The sequence below is a fragment of the Paramisgurnus dabryanus genome, chromosome 18 (genome assembly GCF_030506205.2).
Source record: "Paramisgurnus dabryanus chromosome 18, PD_genome_1.1, whole genome shotgun sequence".
Classification (NCBI taxonomy): domain Eukaryota; kingdom Metazoa; phylum Chordata; class Actinopteri; order Cypriniformes; family Cobitidae; genus Paramisgurnus; species Paramisgurnus dabryanus.
The window spans coordinates 5,801,126-5,828,612 of NC_133354.1; the positions used below are offsets into that span (position 1 = coordinate 5,801,126).

The 27,487-nt window shown below is 39.7% G+C and overlaps 1 protein-coding gene across 1 annotated transcript; it reads right to left on the reverse strand.

Moving 5' to 3' along the window:
• Positions 1-27,438, reverse strand: notch1a (notch receptor 1a). The gene is made up of 33 exons (XM_065243740.2): positions 27,172-27,438; positions 25,173-25,245; positions 17,722-17,984; positions 17,288-17,626; positions 16,988-17,110; positions 16,569-16,802; positions 16,335-16,490; positions 16,045-16,230; positions 15,847-15,960; positions 14,097-14,210; positions 13,786-14,019; positions 13,559-13,669; positions 11,068-11,406; positions 10,703-10,816; positions 10,026-10,145; positions 9,790-9,942; positions 8,563-8,791; positions 8,186-8,387; positions 7,942-8,095; positions 7,679-7,863; positions 7,471-7,603; positions 7,132-7,389; positions 6,825-6,937; positions 6,171-6,742; positions 5,656-6,069; positions 5,427-5,575; positions 3,917-4,127; positions 3,746-3,827; positions 3,502-3,664; positions 3,123-3,421; positions 2,322-2,469; positions 2,131-2,228; positions 1-2,043 (listed from the first exon to the last, which is right to left on the reverse strand). Exons 1-33 carry the CDS (start codon positions 27,233-27,235, stop codon positions 877-879), a joined length of 7,314 nt encoding a protein of 2,437 aa, XP_065099812.1. The 5' UTR covers positions 27,236-27,438; the 3' UTR covers positions 1-876.
• Between the last annotated feature and the right edge of the window lie 49 nt (positions 27,439-27,487).

The following is a 27,487-nucleotide window of genomic DNA, read 5'->3' on the forward strand; positions in this document are numbered from 1 at the left end:
TCTTCAAAGTAGCATCACCAAAAGGTGCTTTTTATTGTGTCAAGAAAAGGTACTTTACAAAATCACATTTTTAATACAAGCATATTTCATATCAACAGGAACATTACAACATTTGATCAGCATAACAGGTCTGAAGCCATTCAAACCTTATAAGCACCGATGATATCACCATACGAGAACACTTGTACACACACCAGCACTCTTTTATCTGGCACTATTTTATCTCTTTCTCTCTCTCTCTCTCACACACACACACACGCGCGCATTTACAAGTGAAGAACATGTACTACACGTCTACAGCAGGCAATAAATAACAGTGATGGCTGCGCTACATAAGGAAACCGTTACCCAAAACACCTAAGGCGAGGTACCATGGGAATCAGTTCTGTCACAAACCTTTACGACGGCTCGTGTTCAGTGTCTACAGACGATACTTGATAACATAACCCAGTCAAAACTCATCTTACATGAACATAAACGCATTCATAGACGGCAAATCCAAGTGTGCGTGTGCATATTTGTATCAATACATCCAAGCATTAAACCATAACATTAAGACTTTCTCTACACTTGAAATGTTCAGTAAAAAAGGACCATATAAATCTAATTAATACTGAAACTTTAATAATAATACAAAAACAACCAAAGAATGTTTTTAACAACTATTTTTGTACAGCATTCATAAATCATATTTTCAAAGCAGTTAAAGGTGAAAATAAAAATAAACAGAATAAATAAAAAAGATCTTTTACATCTGTAGTCCAAAAAAGCACATAAATAAATACCAAAAAATTAAAAAAAACAGTCCTTAGTATTTATATAAAATTGTTTCCAATTCAGTCCTTTTAAAAATAGCTTCTCGATGCCACGTCCCATCTATTTAAAAGCTTCTGGGATATGATTCATCTGCATACTGGTGGGCGGGCTCGAGATTCCCTCTGACCAATCAGACATGGAATGTGGAGACGAGCTAGACCATTGGTCAGGAGAGCCCGGGGACGGCGTAAGGAAAGGATGGTCTGGGACCTGCGGCTGATGGTTGGGGGTGTTGTCCATCGGGTTGGAATAACTGTGTTGAGAAGGTGGGGTTAAAAATTGCGTGCTAGACATGGGAGCCATGCGTTGGGTTTCCTGTGGTAGGATGGTCTGGATGGGGGCGGACTGAAGATCCAGCCCGCTCAGGTCTCCCAAGAAGTGGTGCGAGAGGATGTGTCCAGATGTGGAGTTTTGGTGCTGCATGTTCGCGAGACTCTGGTGGGCGTGGTTGGACAGCATGTGAGATGCTGCGCCGATGTGGCTGCTTTGCATTGTGGGATAACCCATTACTTGAGGCATGTTGGAGCCGGGGTGCATTGTGGATATGAGGGCCGTGAACCCCGTCTGCTGTTGTTGTTGTTGCACCCTCTGCAGCCAATCGCACGCCCCTGCTTGAGCCACATTATTAGCCACCGGTAGATGGGATAACCGAGGAGGGGCGGAGTCGAACGGCTTGCCTATATTCTGGCGAGCTCCGCCCATGTGAGAGTCGGCCATCCCTTGGAGTTGATTTAACGTGATGGGCGGGGACTGTTGGAAGGGTGACGTCATCATGGGCGGCGAAGAGACGTCCGACAGGTAACCGTGTGGCGATTCCAACGAATCGACGGGCGAGAGGACGCCCACCTCCATGATCCCGCTGGTTTTACCATCTCCGTTTTTCTTCTTTTTAGTTCTCATCTCTTTTCCTCCATCCTTGCCTCCCGTACCTTTACCTCCGGGTTTGCGCACCTTCTTGCCCGTGGTGTTATTGTTGCCCGGGCTGGGTTTGATGCCCAGGTAGTTGTTGGGAGAGCAGAGGGGTGGCGACAGGGGCAGAGGTGGGCTGCGGACCAGGTTGTATTCTTCTAACAGGCGGACGATGTCGTGGTGCATGCGCTCCTGAGCGATGTCTCTTGGAAGCAGGTCCAGATGATCCGCGATGTCACGATTGGCCATGTGTTCAAGCAGGACTTTGGCGGTCTCGTAACTGCCCTCACGTGCTGCCAGAAATAGGGGCGTCTCTTCCTGTTCACACAAACACAAAAAAGTTAATATTAGCGCTTATGAATCTTACACACAGACTATGACACACTAACGCTTTATTACACAAACCTTGTTATTTTGTAGATCTTTATTTGCTCCGTTCTTCAGAAGAACAACAGCAGCGTCCAAGTTATTAACAGCAGCCGCCCAATGAAGAGCTGATTTTCCTAAAAAGAGAGAAAGAGACTCATATTAGATCTATTGTGTATTTAAGTAAACAACGGCTTGGTTGGCTTTGACAGTATGTAATGTGTTCATACCTGAATCATCAACAGCGTTTGGATCAGCGTGTGAGTTTATGAGTTCCTCCACCATTCCTTCAACAGCCAATCGGGTGGCCAGAATCAGCGGGGTCGTTCCATCATGCATACGGGCGTCCAGATCTGTTGCTCGGTTCCTTATCAGAATCTGAATGAAACATGAGGAAACGTTTAAAACAACAACATTACAACATACAAAACTAGCTTTTAATTTAAGGCTGCATAACGATTAATCGCAACTAATCGCACTTTTGCCGAATAAAAGTGTGTGTGCACTGTGTATATTTATTCTGTATATTTAAACGCACACACATAAAGTATATTTAAGAAATATTTACATGTGTATATACATTTTTATATTTATATATATATATATATATATATATATATATATATATATATATATATATATATATATATATATATATATATATATATATATATATATATATATATATATAATTTATATTATATATAATTATGAGTACTTAATATAGAAATATATTTATTTATATATTAATAATATAATATAATATTTTTTATTTAAAATTATACATGCATGCAGCATGTGTGTGTTTTTTTATATATACATAATTATTATACACAGTACACACACATATGATGTAAACAAAAACCTTTATTCTGCAAACGATTAGTTGCGATTAATCGTTTTGCAACCTTAATTTAATTGAAATATATTCATATTATATTAAGAATAAATTATGCAATATTGTATAATAAAAATAACTAGCATATTACATAAAAACTAAATAAGCTTTTGTTGCGAATCTGTGTGCTTACCTGGAAGACACCCTGGGCGTCAGCCGCAACGGCAGCGTGCAGAGGCGTGCGGCCCATGTTGTCCTGAACATTAGCGTCAGCGCAAGATTCCAGTAGACGTTTGGCCGCATCAGAACGTGCGTAACGTGCGGCCAGGTGCAACGCCGTCTCTCCGGTCCGATCAGTTTGATTGTGCAGGTTGGCCCCGTGACAGATGAAGTCGGTGATGACATCGGCGGACGGATCATCTTCCGTCTCCTCATTTCCATTTTCGAGTCCGCCGCCGCTGCACGACGCGATCATCAGTGGAGTAAAGCCGTCTGAGAGCGAACAAGAGGAGGATTAATTGAATATTCATTCACAAATATTGAATGTCAGTAAGATCGCATTGGTCACCTACCAGGCCCGCGAACATTGACGTCCATGCAGTCGTTCTCAATCTCGCCTTGCGGAGGAGTAGGAGCCATGGAGTTCAAGCGCAAATCCGCGGCGTCTAGGTGCTGCTGCGTCCACTGCCGATGATCCAACTGACCCGTCATGTCCAGAATGGACTGCTCCTCGTACTGCACAAATATGCACAGCGTCACGCATTCATCCAGCCAATGATTTTACATAAAAGAGTAGTTAAAAGTGAGCATAATCACCTTGAATCGCTTAGAGGTGTCATCGTCTGCCCAATCACTCAGCTGTTGGTCCATCAAAGAGCTGTCCGAGTTCTTCAGAGGCCTGATGGGAAACAAACGTCATCATTTCATGAGTTCCAGCTCATACCGGAGGTATAAGCTAGTTGCGAACCAAAACGAAACGTCACTTACTTGAGTCCCACAGAATCTTCTCCAACCGGTTCCCTTCGCTTCTTTTTGGGTTCGGTGACTTTAAATCCCTCAGGAAACCAAAGCTGCCCGTGTTCCCGCTTGCGCTTTCTGGAGACCACGACGCCCACGGCGACCAGGGCCAGAACGGCCAGGGCAAGAAGCACGAGGAACATGTGGTACATCTCACCAGTGTTTCGAGGTTCATCCTCACCTGCACACAAATATAAGAGTTCATGTAGAAAGCTTTTTGGAAGGGTGTGCATTGAATGTATGTGATCACAGATGCTTCAAGATATAAAAATTAATTCATTCAACATTGAATGGAGACATTTAGGGGCAGTTTCCCAGACAGGTTTTAGGCTAATGCAGCCTTATTTTTATTAGGTCATTTAAGAAGTTTTTGTCACCGGTTTATGGTAAATTTAGTCAGGACAAGGTGTTTTTAAATTAAAGCATCTTAAACATGCATTTTAGTCTGGGACTAGGATAAGCCCTGTCCGAGAAACCACCCCATAAAATAAATATGTATAAGAAAACCGGTCACATTCTGTTGGATTTAGCTTCCAAAACAGATATATTTCGCAAAATTACCTTTGTGCAAATAAATTACTTAAATAAAATATAGAAATAAGTAAATCAAATAAATACAATAATAATAATCTACAACATAAATTTGTAAGTTTTATCTAAATTTTAATATTGAATTTACATGTAAAATATATATATATTTACATTTATATATAGAGAGATATTTACATTTATATTAGAGCTGTCAAAAGATTTAATCGTGATTAATCGCATATAAAATAAAAGTTTGTTTCTGCATAATATACAGTATGTGTGTGCACTATGTGTAATTATCATATCACACATAAGAAAAATGTTATGTATGTATTTTTGTATATGTATTTTTAATCTATATATAATATAAAATATATCAAAATCTAAATAAATAAATAAATAAATAATACACACATTCATGTAAAAGTTTCTTATGTATATATATACAAAATAATTACACACAGTGCACACACAATATATTATGCAAAAACAAACTTTTATTTTTTATGCGATTAATCATGATTAATCATTTGACAGATCTAATTTATATATAATATTTAAATATATGATTTACATTTACATTTAGGATTTACATTTAACATTTACATGTAAATTGAATATTAGGATTTAGATAAAACTTTTAGATTTAACATTTATATTTAAATCGAAGATTTATCTTTCGATAAAACATTTAAATATATCTTTGATATTATATATATTTATTTCTATATGTTATTTATGTTATTTATTTGCATAAAGGTTATTTAGCTTAATCTTGCGAAATATATATGTTTTGGAAGCTAAATCTAACAAAAATGTGACACATTTTAGTTTACAAGCTGCATCTCACATAGTTAAACACAATACATAAATTAAGACTGTACTTTTATGGCTGCACACATGCATATAATATATATTTTGAATTAAATTTTGATTTCTGTAAACTTACTGGTGACGGCTTCAATGACGTAAGGAACATTGAGATTCCCACTAGAAGCTAACGCTCCGAGGAACGCTGCCACATCTGTCGCGCTCTGGAAACACTCATCGGACTGCTGATAACATTGACGGTTGTCAATTTCTAAATAGACAATCGACCTGTGACACACAAACACATTTGTTAATAGACTTGCATAAAGACTTGCGACATACATGAGCATGTTTACACATTCACTCACCCTTTGATCTCCATTTGATCCAGTTCTCGTCGCAGGCGGGTCTTCATAAATGATTTCAGGCTCCTCCTGGCACGCTGCAGCAGCTGGGCGGGGTCAGTCCAGTCGGCGCGTTTGTGTTTGCTTAGCTCATGCTCATTACCATAGTACGGGAATATCAGCGACTCTCCGTTAGCGTCGCGTCGGAAGACCACGTTGGTGTGCAGCAGTCCGCTCAGCTCGCGCAGGAACGATGAGGATCGGTTGCGAAGCTCATCAGGTGAGATGTGCACCACTAGAACAAGACTTCCCACGGCGAGTTTCTTAGGGATGTCATCGGCACAATCGAGACCGTCCCATTCGCATTCGGCATTGTTACAGCCTTGATCGCAGTGGCCGTCTGCATAGTGATCTTTGCAGTACTGATCATACAGGGGACTGAGAGAGAGAGAGATGTAAAATGATTATTATAATCCACTTAAAACATTTGTATGCATGCATGTTTTTATAAACAGTGTGTATATATTTATTTCACGTACTTGCACTGGCCCTCCAGTCTTTGACAGTCGAATCCGTCATAAAGGCAGCCAGCGTTGGCGCACTGCTCGTCGCACTTTCCATCATTAAAATACCTCCAGCACTGCAGGGCGGCGCTACAGTTCTGCCACGGGTCGTCAAAATTCAGAGAGCAGTCGCCGCCGTCCCAGCCACACGCGTGATTGTTGCACTGTGTATCGCAGATTGCGTTCCCGCCTCTTCCTTCGCATTGAGCAACTTCGCACCTGATCTCCACCTCAGGAGGCGGAGCTATGTCCCTCCCCTGACCTCCTTTGAAGGAATAGTCGAGGATGTGGCAAAGCAGCCCGTTGAAGTTGGACGGACAAGAACAGCGGAAAAATGGAGCGTCGTTTAACGCCTGGCACGTGCCCCCGTTGTAGCAGGGGTTGGTCAGGCACGGCGAGTCCATTCGCATCTGGCACTCGTGCCCGCTGAAGCCTGGCGGACAGAGACAGCGGGGGCTCAGGTGCCCGGACACACACGTGGCACCGTTGCGACATCGCAAAGTGCCGCAGGCCTGCGCATCGTATTCGCAGGAGGAACCGGAGTAGCCCTAAAAAAACAAAAGATAAAACAGAGAAAGTTATTCTAGTGTTCGTAAGGCGAGTTATACACATGATCTTCCCTTTACTCACCGGCTGACACTTGCAGATGTATCCGTGTTTCGTGTTACTGGCCACAGCACATGTGCCTCCGTTTTTACACGGTGTGTCCTTGCAACCATTAAACACAGTTTCACAGCGTTTGCCTGCAAAGAAGAGCAAACACTTAGAAAGCTGACAAAAAAAATACACAAAGAAGAACTATTGATATGATTTATCAAATTCATGCGCAGGGAAATACTTGGCTAAACTAATTGCATGCAAAAAACAATTCACGAACAAAGAACTGTTGTAACACGTTACTTAGTAATGAACTGAATGATTATTAAATGTTTCGTACCCGTGTATCCCGTACGGCACTCGCACCGAAAGTCGTTGTTGAGCTGGACGCAGTTGTAAGATCCGTTAGGGTCACAAGGATCAGACAGACATTCGTTGACGTCGCCTTCACAGCGTTCGCCCACGAAACCGGCCGGACACAAACACCCGTAACCACCCACGCGGTCCACGCAGCGGCCTCCGTTGAAGCACCGCAGCTCACCGGTTAACGGATCGGCGGCTGGGGAACAGTCATCCACGTCGATCTCACAGTGAACTCCTGATACACACGGAGACAACTAGTTAGTAACAGCAAACGCAATTCCAGTTCATTAAGGCGTGTACGGAAGTGTGCGTGTACCTTGCGTTCCTCGTGGGCAGGAACATTTGTACGTGTTGACAAGGTCAATGCACGTTCCTCCGTTCTGGCAGGGATTGGACAAACACTCGTTTATCTCCTTACTGCAGTTCACTCCGTGATATCCTGGAACACACTGTAGAGAGAAAGCATGTTAGATTTGTGTAACTATTGTGTGTGTGTGTGCACGTGCATGTGTGCATGTTCATACCTCACAGCTGTATCCGCCCAGGTAATCGGTGCAGGTGGCTCCGTTTTGGCAAGGATTTGGCATGCATTCATCCACCTGCTCCTGACAGTAACTACCCGTGTATCCAGCCTGACACCTGCACAGGTGCGTGTTCCCAACATCAACACACTGACCGGCATTTCGGCACAGAATGGCCACAGATACTCCTGAGAGAGAAAGAGAGAGAGTTATTCACATGCATACATAACCGTATTATGCCACCACACATGCAAACTCTTATTTACCTTGCTGTTGGGCAGCAACCTCACAGCTCACGCTTGGGACGTCACAGTAGATGCCCGTCCAACCGCTGGCACACTGACAGGTGAACGATGCCCCCTGCTGCCAACACGAGCCCCCGTTCTTACATGGGACAGAGTCACACCAGCGAACCAGACTCTAAAACATACAAACATGAGTCAATGCCATGTATAAAACTTACTTGATGTGAATGATGTTACCATATTTTAATAACAGGTGTGCTTGTACCTGGCAGTTTTGTCCCGTGTAGCCGTGCGGGCAGGTGCATTTATAGGTGCCGTATCCGTCCTGACAGGTGCCTCCGTTTTGGCACGGACGCGAGTCGCACTCGTTCACGTCGTGCTGGCAGTAATTCCCGGTAAATCCCGGCAGACAGATGCAGGAGAACGAATTGATGCCGTCCACACAAGTTCCACCATTGAAACAAGAGCTAAAGGAGGAAAACACAGATTGCTTGAGATCTTTATGCGAAAAAAGGGGAGAAGGTAACATGCTTCACATGACCTCACTATGATGCATTTTTTTTGTCTTTTACAGTCTAATTCTGTGCATAAATCTGTAATCTGTAAAGTACACATCAGAAAATGTGTAAGCAGTGTGCTCACCTCTCAGTGCAGTCAGGTGTGTTGATCTCACAGTTGATGCCGTTGAATCCTGCCGGGCAGCTGCAGGTGTAACTGTTGACGCAGTCGGTGCAGTTGCCTCCGTTACGACAGGGGGCGCTCACGCACTCATCTATGTCTTCTGTGCAGCGTTCGCCACGAAAACCAGCCAAACACACACACACGAAACCATTCACACGGTCCTGACAGATACCACCGTTACTGCAGGGATCTGTGACAGAGAAAGCAAAATAAATATTATGCTACCACTGTATTCTTTCTAGGGCGATCAAAAATTAATCGCGATTAATCGCATAGAAAATAAAAGTTTGTTTTGCATAATATTGTGTGCACTATGTGTAATTATTTTGTATAAGTATGTATGTATGCATGTATATATGTATATAAATAAATACACACACATGCATGTATTTAAGAAACATTTGGGTCAATGGCATGACGTTAATTATTTTGTGTCCGTATGGTTCAATTAAACGTAAAAGGGTTAAAATTTCAAAATAAATTTTTAGATTACTTGCATACTTTCTCTTTTTTGAGGACCAAGTCTAAAATTTCTGGTTTTATTTCATTTTGAATGAATTTTTGGGGGATAATTGCAAAAATGTCAATGTGGTGTAACCGGTCTGTGTCAATTGGTGTAACTAGTATTTTTTTAAATGAAAATATAAATATATTCATACAAAAATGTGGAATCAAATATAATCATCTAGTTTAGTGTAATTTGATATTTTAACATACATTTTTACATTATTTGTCAAAGATTATTTAGAAAACAGAGCGGTTTTCAGCAAATGTCAGGATATTACAAAAACGCATAACAATTTACATTTAGAAATAACTAATAAAATTATATTTTAAAATTATTATTTTTTTGATGATGATGATTACGCTTACATGCCATCAAGGTGAATAAAATAATTAATATTTATCATTCATATTTAATAAATTTTTTATATATTTTATATTATTTATAAATTAAAAAATATATACATAAATATTTTTTTCTTCAAAATATACATGTATCTGTGTATTTATATATGCATAATATTTACACACAATACACACGCATATATTATGCAAACACAAACTTTAATTTTGTATGCGATTAATCTTTTGACAGCCCTAATTCTTTTGTTAAATATGAAGATTGTTGGTTACTATGAATCTTAATACTGTTATCATTCAAAACCTAATTCGATTTCTTCTTACTTGGTGTACAGTCATCGGTATCGGTCTCACAGTGATCTCCCGTAAATCCAGGGTTACAGTGACACTGGAATCCACCACGTAGGTTCTCGCAAACCCCTCCGTTTGTGCACGGGTTCCTCACGCACTCATTAATGTCCACCTCACACGTCTGACCTGTAAAGATGACGAAGGTTAAGGTGATGAAGGTCTTACTGATGTGTAAAGAACATAAAACGCACGCACAGATACTCACGTACCTTGCCAACCTGCCGGGCAGGCACACGAGAAACTCCGAAAATCCTCCGATTCGCGACACGCACCTCCGTTCTTACAGGGCCGTGAAGCGCATGGGGCCAAAACGCTCTCACAAACATCACCTGAAACACACATGCGCTTATATGAATGCAACTTACACCTAGTACAGAAACTTACAGGGATAGATTCACAAATCAAAAAGAACATTTATTGATTTTAATATTAAATCAGAAGCTGAGTTTTTGACTTCAGCATCTCAAAGAGAATTGAAGTATTGCAATATGCGTTTCCGCAAATATTTGAAAGACCTAGAAGAATCAGATTCCCATCTGTCCATGCAGATTTTCCCCAAAAATCAGCACAGAAAATCCTGCTGATTCCTTCTGGGTCACCGTTTTTTTGTTTTTACAGCCTATCGCCTCATTTTCCAGCTCCAATCCTGCAGGCACTTCCTTATCGGTTTCCACGGTGACCAGCTGTGTCAGGAAGTCATTTGCCGTTTCCTACTATTGTCAATTCTTTACCTCAACAGGAAACAGGAAGGTGCCAAACAGGAAATAGACCTCACCGAGTACCCACCCTTGAACCAGTCTCTGTTATTTCATGCCCTTCGCAAGATTTGCAGTTTTAAACAAGAAACAGCTGTGATGGGTAATATTTAGTTAGTGTGCGTTCATACCTGTGTAAGGCAGTAAGCAGTTACATTTGAAGCCGGCCACGTCGTCGATACAGGAGCCTTGGTTCAGGCAAGGGTTGGATGCACACTCATTAATGTTAGTCTGGCAGTTAGGACCTGAATGCAAGAAACACACAGCGTCAAGCTTCTTATACGTACAAAATGCAAACACGCAATTGCAATATGCAATTTAAAATTAAACAATGTGCAAACACCAGACACACAAAGAAAAGCTAAGTCTGACAATGCATGCTATGCATAAAAACGATGATGATTGTGGGTAATATTCTCTTCAAAATCACATGCAGATGCACACTTCAAATCCAAAGGAAATAGACGGGCACAGGTTTGGACGAAAAGTCACTCACCGCTGAATCCGGCTCTGCAGGTGCAAACGTATCCGCTGGTCATGTCCTTACAGGTCCCTCCGTTCACGCACGGGTTCGACAGACACTCGTTGATGTTGATGTCACAGTTGCGGCCCATCCAGCCGGCCTCGCACACGCATTTGTAGCTGTTGATCTGGTCCTGGCAGTTGCCGTGAATACAGGGGTTGCTGGAACATTCGTTGTGTTGAGAGAGGCAGGTGGCATCGCGGTAACCCTCAGGACAGTGACAGGTAAAGGTGTTTACGCCATCGATGCAGGTGCCACCGTTGTGACAAGGGTTTTCTGCGCAGTCATTGATGTTGATGTTACACATCGAACCTGTGAGAGCAAAGAAAATGTTAAGTGATCTTAGCATTTCTTTATATGTGAATATATTTGTCGGGCAGTAACGCAGGGTGGGAATCAATTGGGGATGCATAACGATTAATCGCGATTAATCGTTTGCAGAATAAAGGTCCTTATATGTGTGTGAACTGTGAATAATAATTATGTATATATAAATATGCACACATGCATGTATAATTTTAAGGAAAAATATATTTTTTATATATTAAGAATTTATATTTATATAAAAATGTAAAAATGTCTGTATTATATTATGCAAATATATACATACATGTGTGTGTATTTATTTAAACATTATTATTATTCACAGTTCACACACATATATGACGTAAACAAAAACCTTTATTCTGCAATAGATTAATCGCTATTAATCTATTGCAGAATAAAGGTTTTTGTATACATTATTATGCACCCCTAGCTAGATTAAATGTAACAATGTGTCACTCCTAAAACCATAAATACATAACTATTATTCACAGTTCACACACATATATGACGTAAACAAAAACGTTTATTCTGCAATAGATTAATCGCGATTAATCTATTGCAGAATAAAGGTTTTTGTATACATCATTATGCATCCCTAGCTCAATTAAATGTAACAATGTGTCACTCTTAAAACCATAAATACATAACTATTATTCACAGTTCACACACATATATGATGTAAACAAAAACGTTTTTTTTCTACAATAGATTAATCACGATTAATCTTGATTAATCTATTGCAGAATAAAGGTTTTTGTTTACATCATTATCCATCCCTAGCTCGATTAAATGTAACAATGTGTCACTCTTAAAACCATAAATACATAACTATTATTCACAGTTCACACACATATATGATGTAAACAAAAACCTTTATTCTGCAATAGATTAATCGCGATTAATCTATTGCAGAATAAAGGTTTTTGTTTACATCATTATGCATCCCTAGCTCGATTAAATGTAACAATGTATCACTCTTAAAACCATAAATACATAACTATTGTTCACAGTTCACACACACATATATGATGTAAACAAAAACTTTTATTCTGCAATAGATTAATCGGGATTAATCTATTGCAGAATAAAGGTTTTTGTTTACATCATAATGCATCCCTAGCTCGATTAAATGTAACAATGTGTCACTCTTAAAACCATAAATACATAACTATTATTCACAGTTCACACACATATATGATGTAAACAAAAACCTTTATTGTACAATAGATAATTAGCGATTAATCGTTATGCATCCCTAGACTCGATTAAATGTATCAATGTTTCACTCATAAAACCATAAATACATTAAAACGAAGTGCTTTAAAGCTGAATAAGTTGTGTAGTGGAGGAATTTAAACTCAGATGTGTGTGACCTCTTGTTCTTTGTGTGTGTGTGTGTGTGTGGCCCCATCCCAAAATCTCCGGCTCGGCTCCAATCGCACAAAGGATTTCCTCTACCCTTATGTGGCCTTTTATTCAATCCTTCTTTCTTTCTGTCTTTCAGACCCGGCTCACACACCCCTCGCACCCTCTCTGGGGGAGGGCAGGGCTTTACAAAAAGGCAGAGCCCATTTTACACACGGCCGAACAACAATTGCCCCTCTACACACACACACAAGCCTCTTCTGCGGGGTAATGGGTACCTGTTTGTGTCTCGTATAACAATGGTACTTTATTACACTGTCTCACACACAATTCATTCAGGACAATATGTCACATCAAGCTTGCTGTAAACAGGATACTTAAAGTACTGGTCCTGGATGCTGATTGGCTAATACGATTGTGCACAATATAGTTACAGCTATAATGTGAGAAGCAGACATTTTGTACTCCAAACTATTATTATGTGATCTTCTAATGGAAATGGCATTTGGTGAATTTCCTTAAAAAATGATTTTTAATGATAATCTGTGTTTTTAAAATACTTTCATGCAACATGCAATAGCGTATCGTAATAAAATCATCAGTTGTGCTTTGTCAGGTCATAGCCATAAAGTGTGTGTCCCAGTTGGAAAAGACAGTCTCGGTCCTAAGTCATATCTGTTATCTGATACACAAGCTCTGCACTTCGCTGACCACCTGTTCGCCTACACACACACACACACACACACACACACACACATCTGTGCCGTCTCACCTGTGTATCCGGGTTCACAAACACACTCGTAGCCGTTGATCTTGTCGATGCACTTGCCGTAGTCACATGGTTTACTCTTACAGTCGTCGATGTTTATCTCACAGTTAATTCCTGCAGACACAATCACATGATCGCATTAAAACTTGCATACCTGCTGGGTTCATCTAAAAATCGAAAAAAGTCCTGAACTACACATGCAGGTGTGTGAAATATTATATGCGTGTTACCCATGGTTCCCTTGGGGCAGGAACAGGTGTACGCATTCTCTCTGTCCTGGCAGGTGCCTCCGTTTCGGCAGGGCTGACTCAGGCACTCATTGATATTGCTCTCGCATAATCGGCCGGTGTATCCCGGGCGACAGTCGCAGGTGAAAGCGGCCACGCCGTCTCGACACACGCCGTAATGACAAGGACTCGATGCGCACTCGTTGATGTCCAACTCGCAGTGAGCACCAGCGAAACCTGCAAGAGACGCAGATATTTAAACTACAAATACATGTTGAAAAACAATGTTTGTTGAATTAAAAGCGTGTGTGTACCTGTAGTGCATTCACAGGTGTATTTGTTGGGTCCGTCCGTGCACTTGCCGCCATTTTTACAGGGTGTACTGGCGCACTCGTCCACATCCACCTGACACAGATTCCCAGAGAACCCTGGAAAATAAAACATGACATGTTAGCATTGGTAGTTTATTTTTTTTTAATAACCACTACATGCTTGTTATAAAGCTGGTAGAGCTGCCTAACGATTAGTCGCGACTAATCGTTTGCAGAATAAACGTTTTTGTTTACATATTAAATGTGTGTGTAATGTGTTTAATAATTATGGATATATAAATGCACATTCATGTATGCATTTAAAAAACATTTACATGTGTATATACTTTTTATTTATATTTTTATAAATTTTATATTATATATACATTTTAAAAATTAGAGCTGCCTAACGATTAGTCGCGACTAATTGTTTGCAGAATAAACGTTTTTGTTTACATATTAAATGTGTGTGTAATGTGTATAATAATTATGGATATATAAATGCACACTCATGTATGTATTTAAAAAAACATTTACATGTGTATATACTTTTTATTTATATTTTTTATACATTTAAAAGTATATATACCCCTTTAAAAAATAAGAGTTGCCTAACGATTAATCGCAACTACTCGTTTGCAGAATAAACGTTTTTGTTTAAATATTAAATGTGTGTGTAATGTGTTTAATAATTATGGATATATAAATGCACATTCATGTATGCATGTAGCCTCTTATGGAACGGCTGAAATTCCACAAGGGGGCGCATTTGTTCCTCAGACGTTGCACAATAAACATGACATCCGAATATATTCATTATAAATCATGAATGAAAAGTGAGATTCGAACGAATGTCTGTTAGTGAACTTATTGTATACACTATTTATAGCGTAATTCGGTCAGAAACTTCAAGATTGTGAGATGAACAAATCGTTTTGGATTAAAAGGCTTGGATATTCCATTTCCTTGGACTTTTGGGGATTTATGAACAATTTGTTTTGGACAATTTCACCGAAGCGGATAAAGGAAAGATTTTGAAGGTAAGTAAATATCCTAAATCGGCGCCGCCCGGTTCAGGTAACTAACAACTAGATTACAGTTTTATGACTGCTAAAAATCATATTATGCTTTCTGTGTGCGCTTAATGGAATCCCGAAAGTCTAAGCTTTACAACGATGTGCCGCATGACCGTATATTTTGAAGATTTAATGCTTCAAAGTTACCATGACGTAATGCAGCCTCACGTGCAAGGGAGGGGGTGTGCCGTGTACGGCACAGTGTTCCTTATCAGGTTAAAAAACATTTACATGTGTATATACTTTTTATTTATATTTTTTATAAATTTAAAAGTATATATACACATTTAAAAAATAAGAGCTGCCTAACGATTAATCGCAACTAATCGTTTGCAGAATAAAAGTTTTTGTTTACATATAAAATGTGTGTGTAATGTGTATAATAATTATGTATATATAAATGCACACACATGCATGTATATATATCGTATTTAAAAAATATTTGCATGCGTATAAACATTTGTATATTTACATATAATTTATATCAAATATAAATATTTATTATATCAATATATTTTTCCTTAAAAATATACATACATGTATTTGTATTTATATATACATAATATTTGTTGATTTACTGTGTATAATCATTATGTAAACAAAAACTTTTATTCTGCAAACGAATAGTTAATCATTAGGCAGCCCTACAAGCTGGTACAGATATAGTTTATAGTTACCTTTGGGGCATTCGCAGTGAAACGAGTTGATCTTGTCCACACACTTCCCGTTGTTGAGACAGGGCTGCGATGCGCAATCGTCAGCGTTTATTTGACAAAACACCCCCTCGTAACCTACACAAACAAACACACCATTAGATAACAGTAATGACCTTTACAGCGGTTTTGTGAAGTAACCAAAGGTAACGCGACCCATACCTGGCATGCAAATGCAGTGAAATCCACCAATTTGATCGAGGCAGGTGGCATCATTCTGACATGGGTTTGACTTGCACTCATTAACGTCCATTTCACACCGCGGACCTTCGTAACCTTGCAGACACTTGCATTGAAACGAGCCTTTGGTGTTGAGACATCGTCCGCCATGCTCACACGGGTTTGCCCCTGAAACGCAACAATCACAAACAGTTTGTACCTGCACGCCAGCCGATCAATGAAAAGTTTGTATCTTCCTGTCCAAAAATACATCCATGTTTCTGCATTCTTACCGAGCGAGCATTCGTCAATATCCTGGCTGCAAGCAGACCCCGTGTACCCGGGCGGACACGTGCAGATGGCCTTCCCGCTCACAGGGTTGGTATCGCAGTTTGAGCCCTTCTGACACGGGTTACTAATGCACGCATCATCGAGGTGACACAGCAGACCTAAAAAACAAAAACAAATAAATTTAATAAAAAATATACACAAATGTAAACCGTCCAGCTGAAAGAGAAGCCGCCCACCTGTGCGTCCGTGCGGGCACTCGCAGAAGAAAGACGCCACTCTGTCGTGGCAGGTGGCGCCGTGAGAGCACGCCGCGCTGGCGCAGTCATCGATGTTCTCGCTGCAGTCGTCTCCCGTCCAGCCGTTCACGCAGACGCAGTTGAACCCGCCGATGGTGTTATGGCACGTTCCTCCGTTCTGACACGCGTTAGGGGAGAGTTCACACTCATCGACGTCCGCCGTACAGTACTGACCTGTAAAAGATAGGTCAAAGGTTAGAGATGCAGCCAATCAGAGCGTATTTAATAATTAGATGTATTTATTAGACCAATCAGATTCATCGGTGAGCGGTTTTTCCATATAATGCGCTGGCTGAGGCACAGCTACATGCAAAATATTGGTTTTATGGGTTGTTTGTGGGGGGGATCATCATACGTACCGGTCCAATGTTTGTCACAGTGGCAGTTGTAAGTGTTGACCCCGTCTATGCATTTGCCGCCATTCTCACAGGCATGTTGGGTGCAGTCATCAACATTGTGTTCACAGGTTTGACCAGTAAACCCTGTGAGAGACAAATAACCCACATTCAACACATACCAAAGTGTATTTTATGTGCTCGGTCATTCAGGTCACTTGTTAAGATTAAATATAAACTCGCACCGCATACCATTAAAATTGATGTGCTGTTAATGAATAACTGTGCACATGCACATCATGGTTATTACAAACGCTCTCTTACCTGGCAGACAGGTGCAGGTGTACGTGACATCACTGGTTTGTAAGCAAGTTCCTCCGTTCCTGCACGGTGTGGGGAGGCACGGGTGGTACAAGCGCTCACACTGTGTGCCCGCATACTCGGGTGGGCACCTGCAATGGTACGAGCCCACCACGTTTATACAGGTTCCTCCGTTCCGACAGGGGGACGGGGAGAGGGCGCATTCGTTCACGTCATGCAGACACGTCTGTCCGTGGAAGTTTGGAGGGCAGGTGCAGATGTAGTGAGAATCAAATGCTGAACACTGCCCGCCGTTGGCACACGGGTTCGACGCGCACGGGTCGGCCTGTTGGCACGTTTTTCCTACACACACAAACACGGTCACAACATCATTTTCATTCTATTCGGCCACCATTCGGTCTTTGCATCAATAGCAGGGGATGTATACAAGCACCTACCAGACCATCCAGGTGGGCAGCGACAGGTGAAGGTCTCCAGGGTGAGGAGGGAGCATGTACCTCCATTGCGACACGGAGAGCTCATGCATGCGTGATTGACAGGTGTTATACAGAGAGGACCGCTAAAGCCCAGGACGCAGTCGCAGGTCACCTCCACGTCATTCCCCTGTGTCCGAGCGCGGCACGCGCCTCCGTTACGACACGGTGACGGGCTGCACGGATTCGGGAACTGACACTGGGGTCCGACAAAATCGGCTGGACATCTGAGGATGCACAAAATGCATAAAAATATAAAAGCTGAACATGTAATGTCAAAATAAAGATATTTTGATGAAATCTGGGGCACCATTCACTTTCATAATATTATTTTTTCCTACAATGGAAGTCAGTGGTGCCCCAGATCTGCTTGGTTACAAACATTCTTCAAAATATCTTTATTTATACATGATTGTAACAACATGATTGAGTAAATGATGACAATTTTTTTTTAATTTTTCTGTGAACTATCCCTTTAATAAAGATTATTAAGTACTGGTGACTCAAATGCATCACTTTCTGTAGTTCATTTATTAAGTAAACTAATTTCTTCAATGTAACTGAATGATGGGATCTCTCGAAAATTGTATATTTAGGTGCACTTCACATTTTGCGGTTGTTTTACTTTAGTGTTTATATATTAAAGTTTGGGGATGATATTGTCCTCATTGAGCTAAACATAAAACTTTCCTTTGTGGTCATCAAAAAGAAACACAAAAACATTAAAAAACATAAAAAGCAAATATGCAACACTTTCTTTTAGCAAAAGACACTTACGATATGTCTTTATTTAGGTAACTAAGTGTGTGTGTGCATGTGTGTGAATGAAAGACTGTTCTCGCTCATCTAAATTCCTCAGTGGCAATGAACAACCACAAGCACACAAACACACACGCACACACTTTTAAACACACGCACACATGAATATTAAAATATTTTCACATTCTTTTAATTCAAAACTACTACCAAATATTTAAAAATGTTAGGTTATAAAAAAGGGAAGTAAAATAAAAGTGTGTTTGTCTCTTGTGAATGTGTGTGTGTGTTGTGCTGCAGCAGGTGTGTGCATAAATAAGGGCAGCTGTGCGGCAGGCCCCTCCCACTGTTCATTGGCCTGTTGCTATGGCGAGTGGCATAAGGTCACTAAGCCGGCCCTCAAGAGAGGGTAAAACTCCGCCCTCCCAAAATCCCCCTGCCCAGCAGCTCACCTTCATCTCGACCGAATCTTGATTGACATGATTGATTCTCATCTGCAACATTCATTTTTTTCATTTCCATTTGAAGAGTTTGTTGTTTTTTTACTCTTTTTTCAAAACATGTTTATTATTACGTTATCATGTTATTGTGTTGTTTTATGGTGCTACTTAGCTGTATTTTTTAAGTTATGAAGGTTTAAATCAAAACAAACCAACTGCAGTTGAACTGATATTAATTGGAAAGCACAAACCAAAAAACGAGATTTCTAAACAATTAAAAAAACGGATTTATCTCGTTTTGCAACGAAACTCTTAATTTGTTTCTATGTATCGTCTGTGCAACCCCGCCAATAATTTTTGTGAGTATTTAACACAAATCATCATAAAATATATGTTTTTTTTCCTTTCAATGCATAAAAATTTTATTGACAGCGCCTTTTGCTCATATGTGCTAAACTTTTATGATTTTGAAATGCAAATAAATCTATACACTGCAACAAATGACTTGAGAAAAATTATATGTAGTATTTTTGTCTTGTTTTCAGTAAAAATATCTAAAAATTCTTAAACACTAAATTCAAGAAAAATTCAAGAAAATTTGCTTACCCCATTGACAGATTTTTTGCTTGTTTTATGCACAAAAAAAATCACTTAAATTTGATATTTGTTGGTCTAAAAACTAGACTTATTTTCTTGGGTGGTTTTTCTCATCAAGAAAAAGCATTTTAATTTAAGAATATTTAGATATTTTTATTGAAAACAAGACAAAAATACTAAGTAACATTTTTCTTCAGTGTCATTTTTTGCAGTGTACTTTACATAATCTCACAATATAACACTAAACTCCACCCACACTTTAATAAAGACGTCTCGCCGCAGATGCATGCATGCGCAGATGCCTGCGTTTACTTGCGGCATTAGCGCCGTCTCCCTCTTTTGTCCCCCGAGACAGAGGCAGAAGTCATCTGCGGCCCGTCGTGGCAACAGGTCCGAGAGTGTGAATGCGCGTGAGATTCGACTCTGAACAGATGCTGTGGTGACCTGTGACCTCTGAGCACATTTGTGACAGCAGGCTTTACCCCCTCCCCATTCCAGTGGGCTGCTTTACCATCTGCTACTGATGCACTGTTTATGTGTGTGTGAGAGATCACACCACAGACTTCCTGCTCCGAGTGAGAATCAAAACAGCAAACTTTCATTTTGCCGTCTGGCCGTCAAGTCTTGAGTACTCACGGTTCACACCTTTGCAAACACTAGACGTTATGCGTTTGTCTGTGCAGGGCAATTTGACTGCAGTGCGTTTGTGTTTTGTTGTTGAACACTAAAGTCCAAAGTTAACGGGTTTGATCCACCTGCCAGAGGTGGGTAAACTGAGGAAATTGACCAGCCATAAATACTGACCTTGAAATTATAGTTCATCCCTATGATTATGCAGGTAGTTGTGTGATCAGAATAGTATGCGCGTAGCCAAATTTTTGTACACTGAATTTTTTTTGTTGCACTTACATTTTTAAGTTAAATCAACAACATTTCAACTGAGGAGTTGATTTTTACAAACTTTTTTGTAGGAATTTTACAATGTAACCTAATCATGCATACTTCGTATGAATACTTTCTATAGTAAACTAAACAGTAAACTTCAGTTTACTTGCATTTGCAAGTGCGGGTTAATTTAGATGATTCAGTTTCATATTTTCCCTCTAAGCTGTACAAGAAAAACTTCTGAGCCCCTAAGGGGACATGGAGCAAAAATTTAATAAAATTTAGTTTCAGTGCTCACGTGAAACTTTCGCGTGCTCACGTTAAGGTTTCGCATGAGCACATGAAAGTTTCGCGTGAGCACATGAAACTAAACTTTAGATTTTTTTACTCCAATGTCACTTTAGGGGCTCGGTAAAAAACTGTTTAGTTTGAAATAAATTAAAACTCAATGAAATGTTACGAAAAGTGAAACTATTGCGCGCGCGCACGTGAAACTTACGCTTTCATGTGCGCGCGCGATAGTTTCACGTGCGCACGCGAAACTAAACTTTAAAAAAAATTCTGCACATGAAGATTTCACGTGAGCACATGAAACAGTTTAGTTTGAAATAAATTAAAACTCAATTAAATGTTAGAAAGAAAACCGAATCAACAAAACACAAAAAGACGAAGTTCTTGATGATACACACTAAAAGTTGACAATTTACATCATCCAACATGGTGCCTGCGGCAATAATAAAACATATCAACAAGTAAAACAAAAATGTTTTTAGTATAAAAAAGTAACCCTCCAGATTGTTTTATTCATTGTAGTAGCCCTTGCATACAAAAAGGTTGGAGACCCTGATTTACTTGATTTGTATTCATAGAAAAAATCTAAGTAGTGGTCACAAATGTTTTTCATTTCCATCTTCTACTTTCTGGGTTTGTTCTTGCGAAACATAACATCACGCTCCGGCTCATCACATGAGTTTGTCATGATGCAATGCATTTTTAACACATACACACACACACACACACACACACAATAGTGCTTTCTCAGACTATTACACAATATACACCAATCCCTACAATTGTCACCAATCAAACTCCAGCAAAATCCTGTGAAGGATTACAGAATTTAATCTTGATTCCATGCCAGCAATTAAATTCCCACCCTGCAACATTCCAAAAGTTCCAGACCTGAGGTCAGGAGTAAAAAATGTGCCAATTTCTTATTTAAAAAAATGTGTCCTACTATGCACGTCTAAGCTACGCCTTAAGCTTTGATCAAATCTGAAGTAAATATTAAACAAAACTTTTACAAGAACGATCATGCATAACAAACACTAAACTCACAAATAACTCCAGGCACACTTTAAACACCTTGTGTTAATATGACATGTTTTAAAATGGGTAAGACACAAATCTATAACCAGAGTTACCATAACCACATCTTAAACATAACCTTGTTTTAAAATGAGTAAACCTGTGCCATCAAATGGGCAGAGATGAGACAGAGCATCATTGTACCAAATCATGTCAAAAGTTCACAAACCATGATGTCATCACATACATCCGTCATTTAAATACTAAAAAATCCCCACGCAGTTGCACAGACATACAGATCATTTACAAACAATTTACAAGGTCGCGAATTACAGCACACAGGAAAGGCGTCAAAGTTCAGACGAGATATTTATGGGAGAAAAAGGATCAAAAATATCTTTGTTCTTCCTGTTTATCATCGGGGTCATCACAACAGGATGTTCAGGGTTTGGCCCCAATGTCTGTCTGAGTATGCGACTCAACTACCTTAACAATAACTGATCAAATCTCTCCTCTTCTTTTCTTTGATGAACTGATTTGTTTACCAGTAGTGTTTGCCAAGACAATAACTGGTATTATTGCTAAACCCTTTATTAAAAACCTTCAACAATAAATGTGACACTGAACAGGTCCTACACAATTTGCACTGCAGTCATAAAAGACTCCTCGAATCACATGGTGTGCATGATATTAAAGAAAAATGCGGTAACTTGCTAAATAATGCAATATAAAATATGCAATAATGCTTATAATACGTAGATTATATTAGGATTAGGCGGTAATACCGTTATATGGTATACCGCGGGATCAAAAAAAAAATAGCAAAGGTATCAGTTTCAATACCGTCAAAAAACTGCACTACTATAGCAGACAAGGATCAAATATTAAACTTCATTTATTTAATGCATAATAATGCGTATGCGTGGGGAAAGATGGCGAGTCGCGCACCGAGTGACCTGGTTTTGAAAAAGAACACAACTTTTGCAATTTGGCAGTATTTCGGGTTTGGACCGAACGAGAAGGGAGAGGCGGTTAATACGGACGAGGCAATTTGCGCAACAAAAAGGTGAGTGCGAATGGGTCTATTTGCACTTTTCACCCAAGCCTAATAAGGATATATTTAAAAGCTGAATATATAACCAATATGTGTTTTTACATTTATTTTTGGTAAAGAAAGCAATATGCTCTCTGCGAAGGTGAAAAGATTTTGTGAAAAATTTATTTTAAAGTCTTTTAAAGACACTTTATTAGTTAAAAGTAGGGTAGCCAGATATACCGAAACGATGTACAATACAGAAGCAAAATGCTAATTTTCATACCACAATATGCATATCGCAATGGCATGCGATAACTAAATAACTTTAATCATTCAAAAAGTTCTGTACACTGTAAAAAGTTTAAGTTGGATTCATTAAAATTATTAATTAAAAAAATACTTTAATTGGTTACACAAAAAATGTGCATTTTTCCCCCCAAAATTTTCTCACTTTAAGTGAAAAATTCAAGTTGAAAATCTTTTAAGTTGTACATTTTTTAAAGTGAGAAAATTTAGGTAAAAAATGAAATTTTTTGTGTAACCAATTAAAGTATTTTTTTTTAATTAATCCAACTTTCAATTTTTACAGTGTACAGAACATTTTGAATTTATTAAGTCATTTAGTTATCGCATGCCATTGCGATATGCATATTGGGGTATGAAAATGTCCCTTTTTGCTTCTGTATTGTACATCATTTTGGTATATCTGGCTACCGTACTTTTAACTAATAAAGTGTCTGGATTGCCATCTGTTAAATGATAAATCACGGGGTAAATCTCAAATAGACTTAGATTAAAGAAGGGACATGAGCCATTTCTACAGACTAGAATATCACAATGACTTGTGGGCCCTAGCAACTACATAGCAACATGCTAAAATACTTCTTAATAACACCTTGGTAACAACAACACAGCATCAGCATCAGGCTAGCATTATCTACATTTTCGTGGGGGAAATGTACATGTTGTTTTTAATAATACTGCATATAATAATAATAATATCCATGTGATGGCACTTTTTTTTACTTTTCCTATATCGAAAACTGCTTAATGCCGAAAGATGCAGCTAAAGCCTGGAGTACAGTTTGGTTTTAACGCATACGCGATGGTTTACGTACAGTGTGCATGACGCAAATTTTATCATCAGAATAGTATGTGTAAATAAATAGTATAACCGTGCATATTTTGTACGTGTAGGTCACGAATTCGCATACAGGAGTTTGTAGTATGCAGACCCAGGAGAAGTATTGCAATTTGTCGCAATGAGCATGCATCAAATGTCTATTTCCCTGTCTGAGTCAAATGAAAAAACGAACTCTACTTAAGGCTTAAGAGTCTCACACACTTGTTTGCTTTCAAATTTTCTCCCTTTTAAGAGTCACAGAAGCTATTCTCATGAGTTCTTGCAATCTTATTACCCCCTCCCCAGCCATCTGCCTTGCCAAAAAGGACACCATTCACTTACACACACACGAGTCTGAATGATTTCGGTGAATGTGTTTATGAAACAAACATCAAACAAAAAAAAACAAAGTATGCTCTGATTTTTATATAAACCTGTATGTCTTAGAAGAACATATGCAAGTTTTATTTTGTGCTAAGAGAGAGTGTGTGTGTGAGAGAGATAAGAGACAATAGGAGGTGAGGGCCAGCTGTTGTTCTGAATGGTATGAATAGAAATTAACACAGGCAGCGTCCCACTGCAGCAGGGCACCAACGGTCCGTTGGGTTGGGGGTGGATGGGGGTCTTTTATCCAAGTTTGAAATAGAATGACTATGGGCGCGTGCATGTTTGCACATGCGCACAAACTCTCGCGGGGTGCCCAAAGCTTTGTGCGGTTGCTAAGAAGACGTCCCGTCTAAAAATCGGAATCTCAACATGGTGGACGGTCTTCATCCAACATCACACAACTACATACACCTGCTTTAATTCCAATGATCACAGTGTGGTGTAGATATTTCTCCCGAAAACAAGTACTTTTTAAGTTCAGCAGAGGACCTTCTCATTCACAACAATTTCCTAAGGTTTTTGAATTGACTATATTAATGCGAAACACTACAGGTTAGTTGGCTACTGGGTTTATTGGCCTTAAAAACTACAGAATATAAAGTTTCTTAAAAGGATAGTTCACCTATCTTTTACTCACCCAAAACCTGTATTAATTTCTTTGTCCAAAACAACACAATGTAATAACCAAACATAAATGGGGCACCATTGACTTACATTGTATTCTTTTTTTTTATAAGTCAATGGTGCCCTGATCTGTTTAGTTACATTTTTTTGGAAAAACTTGAAGGTGAGTAAATGACAAAATGTTTCTCGTTTAAAAGTTTTTATAATCACAAAACCTTTTCTGTTTTCAAGAATGCGAAACACTTTTTGTGCAACTCACCTGCACGATGCCTCCCCATGGGACTTGAGCTCACATATGCCTCCATTGTGACAATACTCCGAGCATCTTTGACCTAAACACAAAAAACACACAGATACTTGTTAGGACATCCCAGCAGCCCCATAAGTAAACCTGCACACACTTTATCTGCGGGAAACAGGGTCAGGTAAGGCTCACACCCATTCACCTGTCCAACCATTGCGCACCTGTCGATGCAAACGCACATACAAAATCGCTCACAAAAGGAACCTCAGCATCAATGCAGAGCCCCGAGCCTTTGTTTTGTGGCCCCAGCAGAGAGCCACTGGCCCTTTGTTAAGCTGTGAATAACTGACTTTGATGGAGGAGTCGAAGGGGGGTCTTGACTATTCATCCAAAAAGATCCTGAAAAATCCAGTTAACCAAGACTGTGCATGGAAATAGCTTCACATTCACAACAATTGCCTCTCCGTGTGGCGGTGGTGAACGGTTTAATCTCGAAATAGTCTCCTCTGTCATCTTTACACCAATTTAATAGAGAGTATACATACGCCTCAACTTTCCTGGAGTCTTGTGGATTTGGGGTAAGCGATCAGTATTCGTTAAAGACCCAAATGGCCATTTCTGGAGGGAAGGTCATTTATTTATTTACTTATTTTTTTGTGAGCGTGCCCATCGCACTTTAAGGATTAAAAGCACATCTATGCCAGCCATTTAGACTGCAGCTGTATACTTGTTGAATGAAACCAGCTGCCTGCAGGCTGTCTTTTATTGGTAATGAGTGTCTAGAGTCAAAGTTTAGACCCTCCAACTAGTTCTTATTATGGATTAAACCACTAGTACTAATTCTCCTGTTCTTTCCCATAACCTTTTAACCTATGATTTCACAAGACTTTTAGTCATACATGTGAAACTTTTTTATTCAAGCTCAATATCTTTCCCAGTTCTGTAGTTACTATGTTTTGGGCCATGCAATATGATAAGCATTCAGTACCATGGTATGAGCATCCCATGGTAACAGTAAGTTAGGCTTCTTTGTTTATGCTTAAATTAAATATAAATCTCGCAGTTTCATTATAATACACATCACTTTCACATCCTGTCCCTGTGTCTAGTCGTGTCGTTTCCGCTGTCTGCATCACTTTTGCTTTATTCTCGGTTCCTCTCTGGCGCAGGGTTCGAGTGCATGGCTTTACTAAGCAGCCCGCGCGTGTTTGGTAAGGGGGGGCCGGGTAGGGTTGTCCGCCACACGAGTGCTTGACGGGAGCGCGCGCGACAGCTGCGGAGCCCACGCCGCGCGTACAAAAGAAATCAGAGTCCAGCACGAGCCCATAAAACACTGTCTCGAGCCATTGTTTACCAGCGCACGAGAACAACAGCCACCCCCCCCCCCACACAACCCACACCCCCTTTAACTCCGCGATCGCTTTTCTCCAGACACACACACACAACGCTCCCACGCCATAAAAACCCTTTACACACAAACAAAAGGCAGGGTGCGGGGCAAACACACACAATGCACCTCAATCAACATCAGGGTGATGCTAAAAAGTATAAAAATTAAAACTAGGAACACAACTTAAAAAAAGTTTCATATATATTGCTGTATAAAAGCTTACGTGACGCGACTTGCAATGATGCGTAAAACATCACGAGAAATGGTGTCAAAGTTAAAATAAATGTGATAAATAAACTTTTGACCACACTAAGATAACGGTAAAAAGTGGTAAATGAGAAAATATTACACGTATTTAAACGTATATTTATATAACACGCGATTCAGTTTAAGCTCAAACTGTTTACTTAGAAATTAAACGAATTAATTAAATAAATGAACCAATGAAGTTTTAACCTAACATCTGATTTTCACTGCAACAAGTGACAATGAACGCAAAACATCTACGCAAAACTTTTCATACTCAAAACAAACAAACACAGCAGTTTGGAGACATTTAGAGACTTAACTTTACTTGTTAACATGCACAAAACTGATAAACTTTATGTGATGCTGCATTGATACCTTGTGCCACCGTCGCGAGCGATGCTGCAGTCAGTAGCGCTAATTTCACCAAGAAACGGTTCATAACTCCGCCTCGGCGTTACAACTGCTTTAAAATCCTTTCCAAAGTTCTCATAGATCCGTAAGAGTCTCCACAAACGTGAATAAAGTGCGAATAAATATCCTTTCGGGTTGAATAAATAAGTCTCGAACACTCTTGTGAGCGTCTCTTCTCTTTGCGGCTCGTGGGAACTCTGCGCGAGGATTCTACTACTGAGCTTGAGCGTGTGCTGCTGACGTCACCGTCGCGTGGGTCTCTGAGTGGCTTCTCACGCTC

Excerpts from the sequence above, each read along its gene's own strand:
- notch1a (XM_065243740.2), bottom strand. The coding sequence starts at position 27,235 with ATGAACCGTTTCTTGGTGAAATTAGCGCTACTGACTGCAGCATCGCTC. Across the intron at positions 13,670-13,785 it reads CTGCCCCAAGGGAACCATGG|GAATTAACTGTGAGATAAAC; the intron begins GTAACACGCATA and ends TTGTGTCTGCAG. Across the intron at positions 8,792-9,789 it reads TACCGATGACTGTACACCAA|ATCCCTGCAGTAACGGTGGT; the intron begins GTAAGAAGAAAT and ends TCTCTGTCACAG.